This window comes from Zea mays, chromosome 1, assembly GCF_902167145.1.
Source record: "Zea mays cultivar B73 chromosome 1, Zm-B73-REFERENCE-NAM-5.0, whole genome shotgun sequence".
NCBI classification, from domain to species: domain Eukaryota; kingdom Viridiplantae; phylum Streptophyta; class Magnoliopsida; order Poales; family Poaceae; genus Zea; species Zea mays.
The window spans coordinates 235,220,698-235,235,119 of NC_050096.1; the positions used below are offsets into that span (position 1 = coordinate 235,220,698).

Sequence of the window (14,422 nt, forward strand, 5' to 3'; positions counted from 1 at the left end):
ATTGTGGGCTTCTTGGTTTCAGAGCATTGTATTGATTCATCGTCTGGGGCTGTAAGATTGCAGCATGAGTTTGATGTAGCACCCTGACCTGTGTCGTCTAATCCTGTTGTGTATGCATAAATGCATTGCTGAATAACTCACCTGATTTTTGCACTTAATGTCTCTTCTGCTGTGGTAACTCAGTCCTTGAGCCATAATTATGATTATGTTTTCCTGTATACTCCCTCTGTCCAAAATTAAAATTTGTTTTAGTTAATTACTAGGTTCATACAATACTTAAAGTATGTGTTTTATATATATTTATTTAGGTTCATCTTCATCCATTTGAATATGGACATAAAAACAAGAGCTAAAATGGCTACTATTTTGAGACAGAGGAAGTATGTTTTACCCAATGATTACTGGGTGCTAGAATTGTTCCCATTTTCTTTTAAGAGGAACATTGCTGAAATGAATAACATGTCAAAATTCTTTATTTTCTTATAGAATGTTCTTCTATTGGACCATTTCCAATGCTGATGATTACATGGGTTATATTGTTGTGCATATTAGTGTGGAACAAATAAATAATCCTTGGATTAACATTCAATTAGCTAGCTTCCTTCTGGATGCCAAAATGGCGAGAAGCTATTATTAGAGGTTTCACACCTTCAGTAAATTATAAAATTGTCTATATGTTTATCCATTTTTATTAGCTTTCTCGAAGTTCATGTTATTGGTTACTGTATGTAGAGGGGGGAAGAGCTGCTTGCGTACTGGTGGAGAGAGGATCATTGGTTGAAAGCGATGTTTCTACATATGAGGTCTGTAATTAAGGTTGAGGAAGAGTCGGTTGGGGTTCCTGTGAAAGGTGGACTATATGAGGTCTGCAATTACTTTTTTGTTACGCTCTATCATTACTTGAATGAATCATGTATGTATCACTGGTAAGAAACTTCAACTCATACTTGATGGGTGATGGGGAAACACATTTGGGAATTCTAATTTTGTTCTGCTTTCTGTAGATTAGGGATACCAGTGCGCTTGTACGTTTAAGGCCAACGTGTGAGGATCTTCGCAGCTACTTAATTGCCAGAGCCCGCAAACATTTTGAAGTCTGCGTGTACAATAGCTGAAAGAGACCATCTTTAGAAATGTGGAGATTGCTTGATCCAGGTTTAAGATTGATTAATTCTGTTCAACTTCATGATCGGATGGTGTGCGTAAAATTTGGTTTGTAATTCGTCTTGTTTTTTAACAAAGTACAAAAGAGCATAACTTAATTTGACCTTATAAATGTTGTGATATTCAGAAGCTGGCAAACTGTAATCGTTGTGTACTAATGTTTTATTGAATAATTTGTGTTCCGTCGCAACGTACGGACACCCTACTATGATATATAGAAGTTTGCATTGTATTGATGGTTGCAATGTAATGATGAAATAACTAAATTAAAAATAACAAAATTTATGTATGGTTTAGATCACAAATTGATTACGAAACCTTTTCACATAACAGTATAACACACATTTAAACATAAGTTATCGTGTATTATATGTTCCCGTTGCAACGCACGGGCATTTACCTAGTTTTACTATAAAAAGAATGACATATTGAGGCAAACATGTTTAGGTGGAAGAATTTTTCTGTTTGACAATAACGACACCAATGTAGAGGCACCCTTGATAATCTAACACTTGGTAAACCAATGTAGAGGCACCCTGGACATCTGTTTATGTGTTTATTTTGTTCATTCTTCGATCAAATATTGTTCAATGCATTACGATGACATAGTAGGCTAATTTTTACAGTGGCTTAGCATGCTGCTTTAGAAACTTGTAGACGCTATTTCTGTGACAGTACATATGGCAACAGTGAAGGTGCATTAGATGCTTTCACTTGCTCCTCGTGACAAATAAATAAATAATAAAAAACACGAGCTGATCAGTAAATTATTTGGGCCTTCAATTTAGAATTAGCACAATTACCATTCTCTATATTCAATATTTGTTTGGTTTTGAACAACGCATTCAGTGTCTATGACTATCCTATTATCCTATTATGTTCAAATTATTTCTAACAAGCATCATTCTATTCATGCACCGAATATCTGCAACCAGCGTTACCTTTCCATTAGTTTGGACCAATACCTGCTGCATCCATCCTCTGTACCGTGAGTCTGGGCTTATCTAGGAGAACCACTTTGGTATGTTATTGAACAACATCTACACTCAGATTATTTTCTTATCTTTCTGTTCCTATTACAATGATCGTTGGGAACTTATCCTTCTCCAGGTGTGAAAAATCGGTATAACTAATTTCATACAGTTTGTCTTTTTCTTCATTGTTTCCCAATTTCACACGTCACTAAAGAAATAGAGTGATTAGGGGGACTTGTTGGTGAACCGTATGTGGTACGCCTGTAGCTTGTTGTTTATGCTTGACATATGGAGTCAAATGATTTATACGTTGTCATTATTCTGCAATGTTCTGTGCAAGATATTTTGTTGTGTAGCCGATTCTAGAGTACTCCCGATTCTATATTGAAGAACTAAATGTCGGACTTCGTGGCGTCGCCACCTTCTTTCTTCACGATGGTGCGCCCTGGCACAGGCTGCTCATCGCTTCGACACCCATCCGACAACTGTGGAAATTGGAAGTTCTAAAAAAGAGAGAAATGTGGAATTTGGAAATTGCAATCTGCGTTTTATTATTGTTTTCACTAGATAAGTACTTGTATCATGTGCGCTATATGTTTTAGCAGAAATACAACTTTGCCTCATTATTCTTGTTTTTTTGCCACATAATGTTTCCTTCAAGAGCTTAATAAACCAGTCAATAGTATCGTCTGTTATGTTATTTATTTCTTACATAAAAACTCCCCCCCTTCATAGGTACAATGAAGATCGAAGTTTCATAAAATAGAGCCATGGAGGTATAGTTGCAGAGTAATTGTTGGTCAAAAGTTTTCCCTGTTGAAATGAAAGATAATAATTATTTCTACCTTCATTCTCTTTTCCTATTATTTTGGAGATTGCATTGTATGCAGTGCATTCGTTATTCTTTTCCTGATTGTTACATGTTACAAATATTATTGATGTACAAATGATGATAAAATAGTTTGATGATAAATCCCTATTATTATTTTGATGTGATAAAAGTATAAATGCTTTCATGTATACCAGTGGTTCAAGTTTTACAATGTCGACTACACACTCATTTCGAGACGATATGTACAATAAAATATAGGTAGGTATAATTTGTAAAACTGTGTTGTTCGTGTTACTATATGGTATTTTACTTTTGCACAGATACCATCTTATCAACTACATGTTAATTGATATTGTCAGCTTCCGGTGTTGGTAGGTGTGAGATCAGTAATGGAGGGTGCCGTTAGGAAACTAAAGATGGGAGGACAATTTGTGCCTACTCAATAAGTAATGTTGTTTTGAAACATTAGTTTTCTACTTTTCACTTTGTTTACATTATTAAAACTACTTTTTAAGTTCTGCATAAAGAAATATCTGAAGGTTGTAAATGTCTAGTGGGTTTCAAGGGTGATGGAGAAGAAGTCTTGAAGGTACCATTCGGAAAGTAGTTAGTTTACAGCCTTGAATTTAGCATTCTCCTGAAGGGGTAGAAATTCATTGTATCTTTATGTAGCTCTATGGTGTGGAGCAAGTGGAAAGTGCTGTTTTGAATGGTGGATAACCTCGTAATTTTTGGGTCTTGAATATGTTCCAAAGTACATGCCCCATATTGTACCATCTTGAGGTATCCATTTTTGCTACTTTTTTAATTTGATAGCATTTAATAATTGTTTGTTTGAATGTTGCTATTGCGTAGTCCTTTAAATTTGTTATTCTATGATTGAATTCAGACTTTAAGTGAACTTTAGAAGTTTATAACTATGACCAGGCTTTAGTTCCAAGCTGGCTCCTTGGCGCTACCTTACACTAGGCTAGGTAAAGGTGAAATCATTTGATTTCCTAGAGATTCGGCTGCTGAAGCCTGTGCAAAATGAAGTGACTAAAATATTTATTTACTAGAGGGAGCACAAAGATGCAATAGTAACCTCCAGAGCTAGCAAAATAAACAATGCTGAAATTTGGTTTAACACTTATAGAATGTTAGGTGGAAGTCCATGTAGTTTTGTTGTGCTCATGAGACAATACACTATGTTGGACAATGAATACAAGTGAACCCACTATGTTGAAACTCAAATGAACCTCCAAATATTCTCATAAAAAGTGCACCTACTTTGTAGGAACACAGATAAATTATAATAGTACAAATTCTTTTCTTTTTCTTTTGGCAACTTGAATACATGTTCCTCATTTTACGAGATACTAGAATACTTAGTTTGTGTTGTGTTAACGAGAGATCATCATACTAATGCTGGTTGCAACCTGTGAGGACAAAAAGGTTTGAAGTACCTTGTTTCCCCTATAATGGATTCTACCTAACTCAGTAGAGTGAATCTAAGTTCAGCTTTTGCATATTGAACTAGATTAGTTGCAACCTCTGTGCCAAACTATTCCTCATTTGCTACGAACAAAAATATAAAGTTTTTTTGTCACTTTTGTGTTGGGTTTCATGCAAGAGGTAGCATTGATTTTTCCTTCGCAAATACAACAATTTTTACATCAAAGTTATTCTTATGATTGCCTATGCTTATCTTCTATTTTCTACTAGGTGATTCTTGAAAGAGATACTGAAGCAACCATTATCTACAACAACCAAGGTTCTACACAGTGATTCATGAGGCCTTGTTCAGTTGCATCTGGATTGGAGTTGATCGAGAGGGATTAAATCTTCTCCTATTCAATTTTGACCGGAAAGGGATTTAAACTCTTACAATCCCTTCAATTCAGATGCAACCGAACAAGATAAAGGAGATACTGAAATAACTTTCTACATCAACCATGGATCAAATCGGTGAAGGGGCTCATGAGCTCATGCCTCTATACATGACCCTATTTCTTTAAGCTAAAAAATTCGATCCTAACACATCCACGACAATAGTTGTATCTATGTAAATATGTATTTAGGGCGTGTCGGCATGGCTCTGCTCCACTTCAGAGCAACTCCACTTTAAAACTCTAGCTAGAGCAGCTCTGCACTACTGTAGAAAATAAAATATTTGAGGGCCAAAACCGTCAAAAATAAAGCCTATACCAGCTATTTCCAATGGCTTTCAGTTTATTTTTTACGACAGTCGTCCCTCGACCTTAATAGGTCAGAAATAGTCTTATGTCCGATGGTTGTCGTCAGACATAACTTATGGTCGACGACCGAAAAGGGTCGTTGGCATTTGTAGTTGTTAACGGTCGTAAGGGTTGTCTTATCTCCGATGTCTGTAAAGTTTGTTGGACAGAACAATTTCCAACAGGGGCAGAAAGCCCCCTTTTTTGTTTATTTCTCACATTTACAAAAAATGCACAAATTTCATATTTTACAGATTATCACACATACACTCTCATACATGGCAATCACATTCGAAATTATATTCACAAACATCAATTCACATTCACATTCTCAAACATCAATTCACATTCACAAACACATTGCAACATCACATATAGTTCAATATTCGTCACACATAGTTCGACATCGTTCACATAATATCGTCATAGTTCAACATCCACATTCACGTAGTTCTAAATCCACATTCACATAGTATTTGACATCAACATTGACATAGTTCAAGATCAAACATAGTTCAACATCCATCACACATATCCGTCACCTGGTTGGTTGGAGTTGTAGTGACTTCCTTCTACTGGACTCTAGGTGTTGAAAATGTTGTTCATCCAAGAAGTCGAGGCATCGTCTTGACCAGACGCATCTCTAGGTGCGACAACTGAAGCGTGAGGTGTCTCAAAGCCCTATAACACACGCGCATGAGATAGTAACCACTAAGTTCTTCATTTAAAACACATAAGTGCATATATGTACACAGCACAAATGCATATATATATATATATATATATATATATATATATATATATATATATATATATATATATATATATATACCACGAGGAATTGTGGTGGAGGTGTAGGCGACAACATTGGTGGTGCCAGTGCAAGGTCCGAATGTGGCATCCCATATGTTGGCATCGGGACGTCAACTTGTTGTGCCAGTTGCTACAAATTAGATGTAAGTAACTATTCATAAAATAAGGTACACATCATGTGTTTGTAGTTGTTACAAACAAAATGTTACTTCAACTTACCGATAGGAGAGCTTGATTCTAGGCCATGAGGTTCGAATAATACTCGTCCTTCTTCTTATGGTAATCAGCTTGCTGCCTCTGGTACTCCACCTATTGCCTCAAACCTGCTTGATGATAATCTAACTACTGCCACAACACTGTAATCTATATGTCCTGGGCGGAGGATCGAGAATGAGACACCTGTGAGGACGAGGATGCGGACGGTTGTCCACGACATCTTAGCTCCTTAGATCCAATCGTAGGATAAAAAATACCCAACCTACAAGAGTGAACCATGGACTTAGTAGAGTAAACCATGAACTCAGTTCAATCACAAGCATATGAGCTTAACTTTGAAATCCAAATAAAATACTCTCACCGTCCATGGGCTTGTCCTCCTACGCTAGCATATGCTGCCTGAGAGTCGATTGACTGGCTGCTCCAGTCGTAGTCCTGCTCATGTCGTTGAACCATCTCCTGCCCATATGAAGCCTGGAGGCAAACATACCAAATATAAATGCATCAACAAGTTGATGCACAAACACATTCTAGAGTACCCTAAACCCACTAGACAGTCGGTGGCTGCCTGAGTGCATAAAACATCAGGATTATGAGGATCAAACCCCCTATGCCCTTGCATATACACCTCCACATTTGTGGGTGTACGACCGATTTTGACTTCATGTACATACAAGTTAGAATGACATATTTTTATGTATTTCGAAGTTAGAACATACTATGACATACCATTCGTTTAGCCAAGCGCACATGTCCATCGCCATCGTAGTTGTGGAACGACTTAGTACCATGGTTTCCCCTAGTCCTTTCGGAAATGGTGCGAAACTCAGGGGATCCCACCACCTATGTTGGGCTTTGTGGCTAAGTAGAAATAATGTTTTTTTAGAAAAAAGTTTGTTGCTTTTCTGTGCAGGGTATCTTTGGAGTCGTTCACTGGTTCGTTCGTGGGCACCTATGAAACGACTAGATTCGTAGGAGGTTGCGGTGAAGCCATCGCGTCTTTTGTTGCTCGTGGCTATGAAGTGTTTTTCTTAGGTTCATGGGTGGTGATCTAGTCTAAGAATTGATAGTCACTAAAGTGTACTCGGCCGATTAGTAATGTTGGGCGGTGTGTTCCATTGGAAAACAGACCGAAAGATGTAACTCAAGCTTTGAAGTTAATATATCTTCCTTTTCCAAAAAAGTGTAGATAAAAAGGATGATGGGGTGCAAGCAACGCAGCAGCCGCTGGAGCTCACATAAGAGAACACTGAAGCGAACTAGCCTTCACCATCTCAAGATGATGCAACTGGTAACAATCAAGCCACAACAAATGGCACCGTTAGCAATAATCCTCCCTTGATCCCTTGAAGTTTGTATGGAGTAAGAAAAAAAATTAGGCTCTGTTCGGTTGTTTGGGATTGGAGGCCCGGATTAATTCCTACCCGGATTACTTCTCTAATTTATATATATTTTGATAAGCTGTAATGAATCCTGACTTATTCCGGTACAACCGAACGAACCCTTAGAGAGAGAGTGCTTTGAAGATCTAGGACCAGGTGATCTTTATGGCTAACGATCATGATTTCATGATCGATGAAATTGTACTATATGCCTACACTGAGTTAGTATATGACATCGTGATTAATTATATTCCTATGTACGTGTTGATAGAACACTGTTTTTTATTAAATAAAACGGATGATGTTTGATTTTATCTGAGTCAACTGTTGGCTCGCCATTGAAATATGTGCATTGATGCGTCGGTTACAGTTTTTCTATAAAAAAATATTTGTTACAATCATTATTATTTAATCAAGCATAATATACTCGTATGATTCTTAAGAAAAAGTATGATAGAAAATGTAGTGCTACTCGGTATGAGTCTAGAGAAAAAAATCCTGACAAAATCGTTTTTAGTTCTTGTGAATAATCTTGGCAAAGCGTTTTTTTAGTTCGCGATTGGATCTTTCACATGATATCATTCTTCACGAGTTCGCGTTCCCTTCATTACTTAGGAATAATATTGTGTGTCTTGGGAAAAAAAGATCGATTTGGATTTTGAAAACTGGATCCAAACAGGTCCGAAATGACTAGGAAGTTGCGATTCTGGAATTTAAAATTATAATCAGAAATGAAGACTAGAAAACCAAAAAATAAAATATGCCCCCATGCAGGATCGAACTACAGACCTTCAGTTTACAAGACTGACGCTCTACCACTGAGCTATAGGGGCAATTGTGATTTACGTCTTTGTGTAGGATATATATGTATTTTTCAGATTTTTTACTATAGTGTACAACCCACCGCCCGCGTCTCTCTCGTTACTCCTCCGTCCTCCCTCCGCGTTTACACCCGCCGCCACTCCTGCCTTGGCGCCGTAGCTAGCAAAGGCGATATCCATGGCGAGCCCTGCACGGATCGAGCTGGACAAGCTGAGCGTGGAGCAGCTCAAGGGGCTCAAGGAGCAGACGGATCTGGAGGTCAACCTCCTCCAGGACAGCCTCACCAAGATCCGCACCGCCGCCACCCGACTCGAGAACGCCTCCGCCGCGCTCCAGGACCTATCCCTCCGCCCCCAAGGCACGTAACTTCGTACCCGCGTCGCTCGTTTCGTTTCCTCTTCCTTTCCGGCGGCCGATTGATGGCTAACCCTTCGCGTCGATGGTGGGTGTGCAGGGAAGAAGATGCTCGTGCCGCTTACGGCGTCCCTCTACGTTCCCGGTTCACTGGACGACGCGGAGAAGGTCCTCGTCGATGTCGGCACCGGTTACTTCATCGAGGTAACCTGGCTTGTTGTAGTTGTTTTATACATGACTGATATATTAGCTAGAAAACTTATCTAGATTGTAATGTGGATTTCAACCACTAAAGTTTCTTATTGTATCAAAAACACCGGTGGCATTCTCGTATACTTAGGGGTGACAATGGACTCTAAATTTTACACTATAAAATGTAAGGATCGTATCGGGTTAGGATCAGGCCCTAATTCTATTCATTTTTGAACTAAAAATAATTTAGAGCCCTAGCAATTTGTGAAGAAACATTTGGATCATGATCCATTACCACCCCTACGTATACTCGATGACTGAATAACAGACATCACATTATCAAATTGAAACTGAATATTGATACTTACAGAAGGAAAAAGGTTGGTTGCTAAGTTTTGGTCAGCCTTTCAGACAGAGAAGCTACAGTTATTAGCCTTGTAATCTTCTTATGATTTCTTCACTCAGCATTTCCAAGAGCTAGAAGGAGAAATTTGGATATTTGGGACTTCAAACATCGTGCTTTGTACTTTTGCCATAACGCTGACTTCACAAAAAAGGACTCATAACATGTGACACTTGATTTCAATGTCATTGTCTGTATTTTCTTTCTTTTCTAATCTCTCTCCTTGTATTAGCACCTGAAAGGACACTTTTGCTCTTCTGTCCTTTTGCACCTGCATACTTATATATGTACTGGGCACTTGGGCTTCCTGTTTGCCGCCTGGGCAGGCAGGCTTTCTGGCTGCCGCAAAAATTCTGGGCAATATCCAGTAACACATAATAGATAAAAATTCTGGGCATACCACACAATAAGAAGCACAAATGAATTCATCTCGCAAATTCATGAATTTAGATTAAACAAGTTCATCCCGTAAAATCATAATTTTGATCTAAACAAGTTCCATCTGATATCAAATAAATCACGAGTTTACAAAATAAAGCCTTCACATATCACTATCACAAAAATATCATTTCAGGTGCTAAATACAAGGAGAGATTAGATAAAAGAGGAGAAATACAGAAAATGTCATTGAAATCAAGTGTCACATGTTTTGAGTCAACCTTACAAATCGCAAGAGTTTGAAGTGTAATGTTTGGAGTCCCAAATTTCTCCTAGAAGAATAATCCCTAAATCAGTAAATTCTTATTCCAACTCACCAAAATGAGTAGATAGCAAAGGTTTTGCATTCCTCCTATAGTTGTCAATAATATCTTCCTCAAAAAAGGCGAAGGGTCGAAAAACACGTGATGGGTTGAAAAACTTGCACCCAGCCCCACCCTAATCACAACCAACCAGTAGCCAGGCCAGCAGCGTCTGCAACCAGCCAGGGGCGGCTTAGGCGTTGCAGATTGCCGGTGAGAGGCAGGCGAAGGAAAAGCGCGTGAGCGATGAAATTTCTTCAACTCCATGGCACCAGTTCGCAGATTGATAGCACCGAGCACACGCACTTAGACTTAGACGATGCACTATCGTGATTAAACAGTAATACAGTATGCCTACTCAAATGTTTCTGTTTTTTGCTGCGCAGAAAACCATGGCTCAGGGGAAAGAATACTGTGAAAGGAAAATTAATTTATTGAAGTCAAATTTTGATGAATTGGTTGAGGTACGTTCTTGCTGATTGCTCTGCTCTTGTATATATTGTCATTTCTTTCCCTCTGGATTCTGGATGAGCTAATGCTTTATTTCGTATTTGCTACATGAGTTACTCTTTAGTCTTTACTGATGACAGCACTAATTATATGGATATCATTATACTTATTTGAAGATGAATGGCTCTAGTTTCTTTGCTATAAAATATTGTTGACATGAGATTCAAAGTAAATGCTGTATTATTATAAATTTTCTAACTACCTTGCCAAGATTCTACATCCTCGGATCCTTGATTTTACTTTTCTAAAAACTCGACCTGCGGGGGTAAGACCGTCCCCACGGTATTATATTAAAAAGAAGGCCGTACCCCCCCCCCCCCCCCAGGTCGAGAAAACCCCGAACCCCTGCCCCATCCATATATAGCGGTACCGTAGGCCACACAAGAACGACCGTGACCGGGTCAGGCCTTAGACCTGATTTTTTTTAACCATATCCTAAAATTCGCTCCCACGGAGAGTCAAACCTAGGACTTGAGCAGTGCTACTCAGACCACCTAAGCAACTCAGGTAGAGGCCCTTTCGTGATTTTACTTCTCTTGACATACTGATATATGTTGGGTTATCTCAGAACAAACTCTTTCACCAGCCTTGATGGCCACTTGGAATTTCAGTCTGTAATACACGGGCCATTGTATTGTCATCCATCCAATGTGTCCATATGGTATTCACCATGAAAAATTGGCAATGATGCTTTTGAATCATTTTTATGTGTTATAAAAGGTATCTCTTACATGTACATGCTGGGTCTGTTATAGATTCTGAATTGTATTCAACCACGTTTTAAAATTGCATATAGACCTTAACTCTTTGCTATAAGATGTTGAAGGCTTTTTCTGCATGGTATTACTATCTTCCCGTAGCCACATTAGGTAATTCCATCCTGTGCATTCTTGTTAAGAACCTAGTTTATGGCAGAGGTATCTGTGTCTTACAATCTTACTAAGACCGTGTCTAGCAGATTACCCATTGCATGTAGACCGCACTGTTCGCAGAGTCTGAAATAGGAGATGAGATGGAAGAAGGATTTGTAAGCTGCTGGAGATAGTCTAAGAGGACTTTTGAACAAGGAAATAAACAAAGGAAACTAAAACGGGATTGTTTTTACTTTTTTTTCTTTCCTGAAACAGTAGCGACATAAATTATTATATGACGATTGAGCTTACAAACTTACATTTTTTTTCTATATTAGATTCACATTTACTGAACCTATCCCCTGTCCTTGAGACAGAATGATACCACACATAACTCCTCGGGTGCCTCGATATATTTTGGGTTAACGAAGCAGTGCTTATGGGTGATACTGACAAGTTGCGTATTTGTTATTTTCAATGCAATTAAATCCTGAACGTGCAGTAGTAGAATGATCTGTCTAAGAAGATGAACGTTGTACGCTTCATGTGTGTGTGTGTAGGTGGCTACGAAAAAGAAAGCCATAGCAGACGATATGGGTTTGCTACTACAAGCCAAGCTGAGGCAAGCGTCACCGGGCCCAAGTTCATGAGAGCTGGATGCACACCTCGTCTCTTCTACCTATGTTGTATCAAACATCATTTAGTAATTTTGAAGTTGGAGTCACGCAGCAGCGTAGATTGTATTCTTTGGCATCTTCTGTCGCACAGCACACTCTTTGAATGGTTTAATTTTGTTCCTACTGCTAGCAGCCCGTGGAACTTTCATGAGCTTGTATGGGTGGGACCAATCATCGTTCCATACTTCCATTGTAGGTCTGGCCGATGGGGGTGGTACCATTGTACCAAGCATTGCTCTATTATAGTAGGTGCAGGCTGTTGCATTTCGTGTGAAATTAGCACGGGTTGTTTCAGGTGATTTTTGGATGGTGACGCTCTATGAGTACTACAACGTTCGGCGGTATTGTTGTCAGATGCACGAGAGCTCTTGCCTGTATGGTTCCCTGATAGCAAGCGAATTTGCAAAGCTATAACAGTGGTCGTCTGCTCCTCACCGAGGAACACAGCGCGCGGCAAGGATGGGGAGCACCAGGCGCTCGCTGGAGTGTATTATTATATACCGCGCCTCACCACCAAGCTGGATAGAGCCCGCTACCTGGGAGACTTGTAACTCTCTCCTTCCTTGGTCATACAAGTAGAGGGACATGAAGGAGATGACTCTTTGAGGTTCAGACGAAGGTAGAAGATCCAACACTAAAAGGACTCATCCAATGGTAAGTGCAGACAAAGAGATGAACTAGACACCAGCAATCTAGAACCCTCGCTAAGAACCAAACGAGAATGGAGGGCTAAGAGAGGTCTGATTAGTAGGTATCTAAGCTTATGTCCTTCTCATTTTTGTGTTGATGATGGTGAATCTATCATACTCAAAAAGGATATAAAGTATTACATATCTTGTGGCCCGAAAATATATAAACTGACCATATGCTGGTAACCAAGTTGTACCTAGTACTATCAGGTAAAAAAAGGGCCCTCGATCGATAAAAGGTGTTTCCTTTGGTCCTCATGCCGTCGCCAGAAACGTTCCTTCTTCCTGCTCTCGTCTCTCCACCCTTGCATTGCATTCCCCCCATCAGTGGATCCAGGCGGCAAGCAAACTCTGTTTGACGGCGCGGATCCTCTCTAGGCATCGCTGGGCGCGCTCGATGGCCATGAGTGCCCTGTCCTTCGTCCCTCCCGGCGGCGTGCTCGCCCGCCGTCTCCGCTTCCCCTCCTCCCGCTCCCGCACGCTGCCGCGCGGCTTTCTCTTCCGGGTCGACGACTCTGCAAAAGTTCCTCGCAAGGTGAGTGCTGAGTGGGCGGCCGGGTAGTGGCTGATGGCTGCATCATGCATTGGCTTGGCACCCGGGACGGGGACAGAAGTTGACATGGCATAGAAACGTGGAGGACGAACCTTGGGTGCACACGGGCACCGTGCGCGAAGGAGCAGCGGAATGGAACGAGGCGGCCGGAGTGGTATCAGCGGCGTCGGCGCGGGGTGAGACGAGCGGGAACGCGGCCTCGTCCAAGGCGGGGTCGGCGACGAAGCGCTCGAGCTCGGCCTTGAGCGGGCCGAAGCGGCCCGGGTGCGCCGCCTCCAGCTTCGCCAGCTCCTCCCCCGCCACCTCCGCCATCCACGCCCAGCGGCTCGCCGACGCCATTCTCCCTCGCCGAGCGCGGCCACCGGTGCGCACTGCACGCACGGCACGGCGAGGCGCAGAGGCAGCGGCAGGCAACGGGTATCCACGGGCACGGATCGACGCCACGCGCGGTGCAGGAGGAAAATCGAATGCGTGGGACGGATGTTCGATCGATGCTGTATCGATTGACGCGGGCGGCGGCGACCGGCGAGCGGTGTTTGATTTGATTTGACAGGAGCCTACCTGACTCGACCTGTCGACCAGTCGACCGACCCTACCGAGGCCGCGCTGCGCGCTCCGGCCTGCGGCTGGGCAGTGAGCAGAGCGCACGGGGGCACGGGGACGGGGCGAGTGGAAGTTGGAACGCTCGCGGGTCTTGTCGGGCGCCGCGCCCGCTCACACGGGGACCGGGATGCAGAGCGCGGTGCGCACCACTGCACCACCCCTCTTCGGGCCTTGGTTCCCGCGGCTTTTCCAGTCCTGGTCTGCGTCTTCTTTCGGGGCTTGGGCGTGGTGCGTACCTGGTGGCTTCTGCGACGGCTCCAGAGAACTCAAGGAACGAGTGTAGGGGTAGGCAGCAAACGTTAAGGGTAGGTCGTGCCATTTAGTACTGTTTGTATCCTACCCGTCGGGTTGGTCTGTGTCTTCTTTAAGCCTCCGTCTTATCTCTATTTATATGGATTGGAGGGGATTGAGTGAGTTTAAATTTATAGTAA

At 41.4% G+C, this 14,422-nt stretch overlaps 2 protein-coding genes and 1 non-coding gene across 3 annotated transcripts; 1 reads left to right on the plus strand and 2 right to left on the minus strand.

The window, feature by feature from the left end:
- Positions 1 to 8,358: 8,358 nt before the first annotated feature.
- TRNAT-UGU (transfer RNA threonine (anticodon UGU)) lies at positions 8,359 to 8,430 on the minus strand. The gene has a single exon. It is a non-coding gene; the product is annotated as a tRNA-Thr (tRNA).
- A 75-nt stretch (positions 8,431 to 8,505) lies between these two features.
- On the plus strand, positions 8,506 to 12,459 carry LOC100284633 (uncharacterized). The gene is made up of 4 exons (NM_001157528.2): positions 8,506 to 8,777; positions 8,874 to 8,977; positions 10,495 to 10,572; positions 12,030 to 12,459. Exons 1-4 carry the CDS (start codon positions 8,597 to 8,599, stop codon positions 12,117 to 12,119), a joined length of 453 nt encoding a protein of 150 aa, NP_001151000.1. The 5' UTR covers positions 8,506 to 8,596; the 3' UTR covers positions 12,120 to 12,459.
- A 435-nt stretch (positions 12,460 to 12,894) lies between these two features.
- LOC103643437 (uncharacterized) lies at positions 12,895 to 14,165 on the minus strand. The gene is made up of 2 exons (XM_008666619.4): positions 13,481 to 14,165; positions 12,895 to 13,350 (listed from the first exon to the last, which is right to left on the minus strand). The coding sequence occupies exons 1-2, from the start codon at positions 13,725 to 13,727 to the stop codon at positions 13,160 to 13,162; spliced, it is 438 nt and encodes a 145-aa protein (XP_008664841.1). The 5' UTR covers positions 13,728 to 14,165; the 3' UTR covers positions 12,895 to 13,159.
- Positions 14,166 to 14,422: the final 257 nt, after the last annotated feature.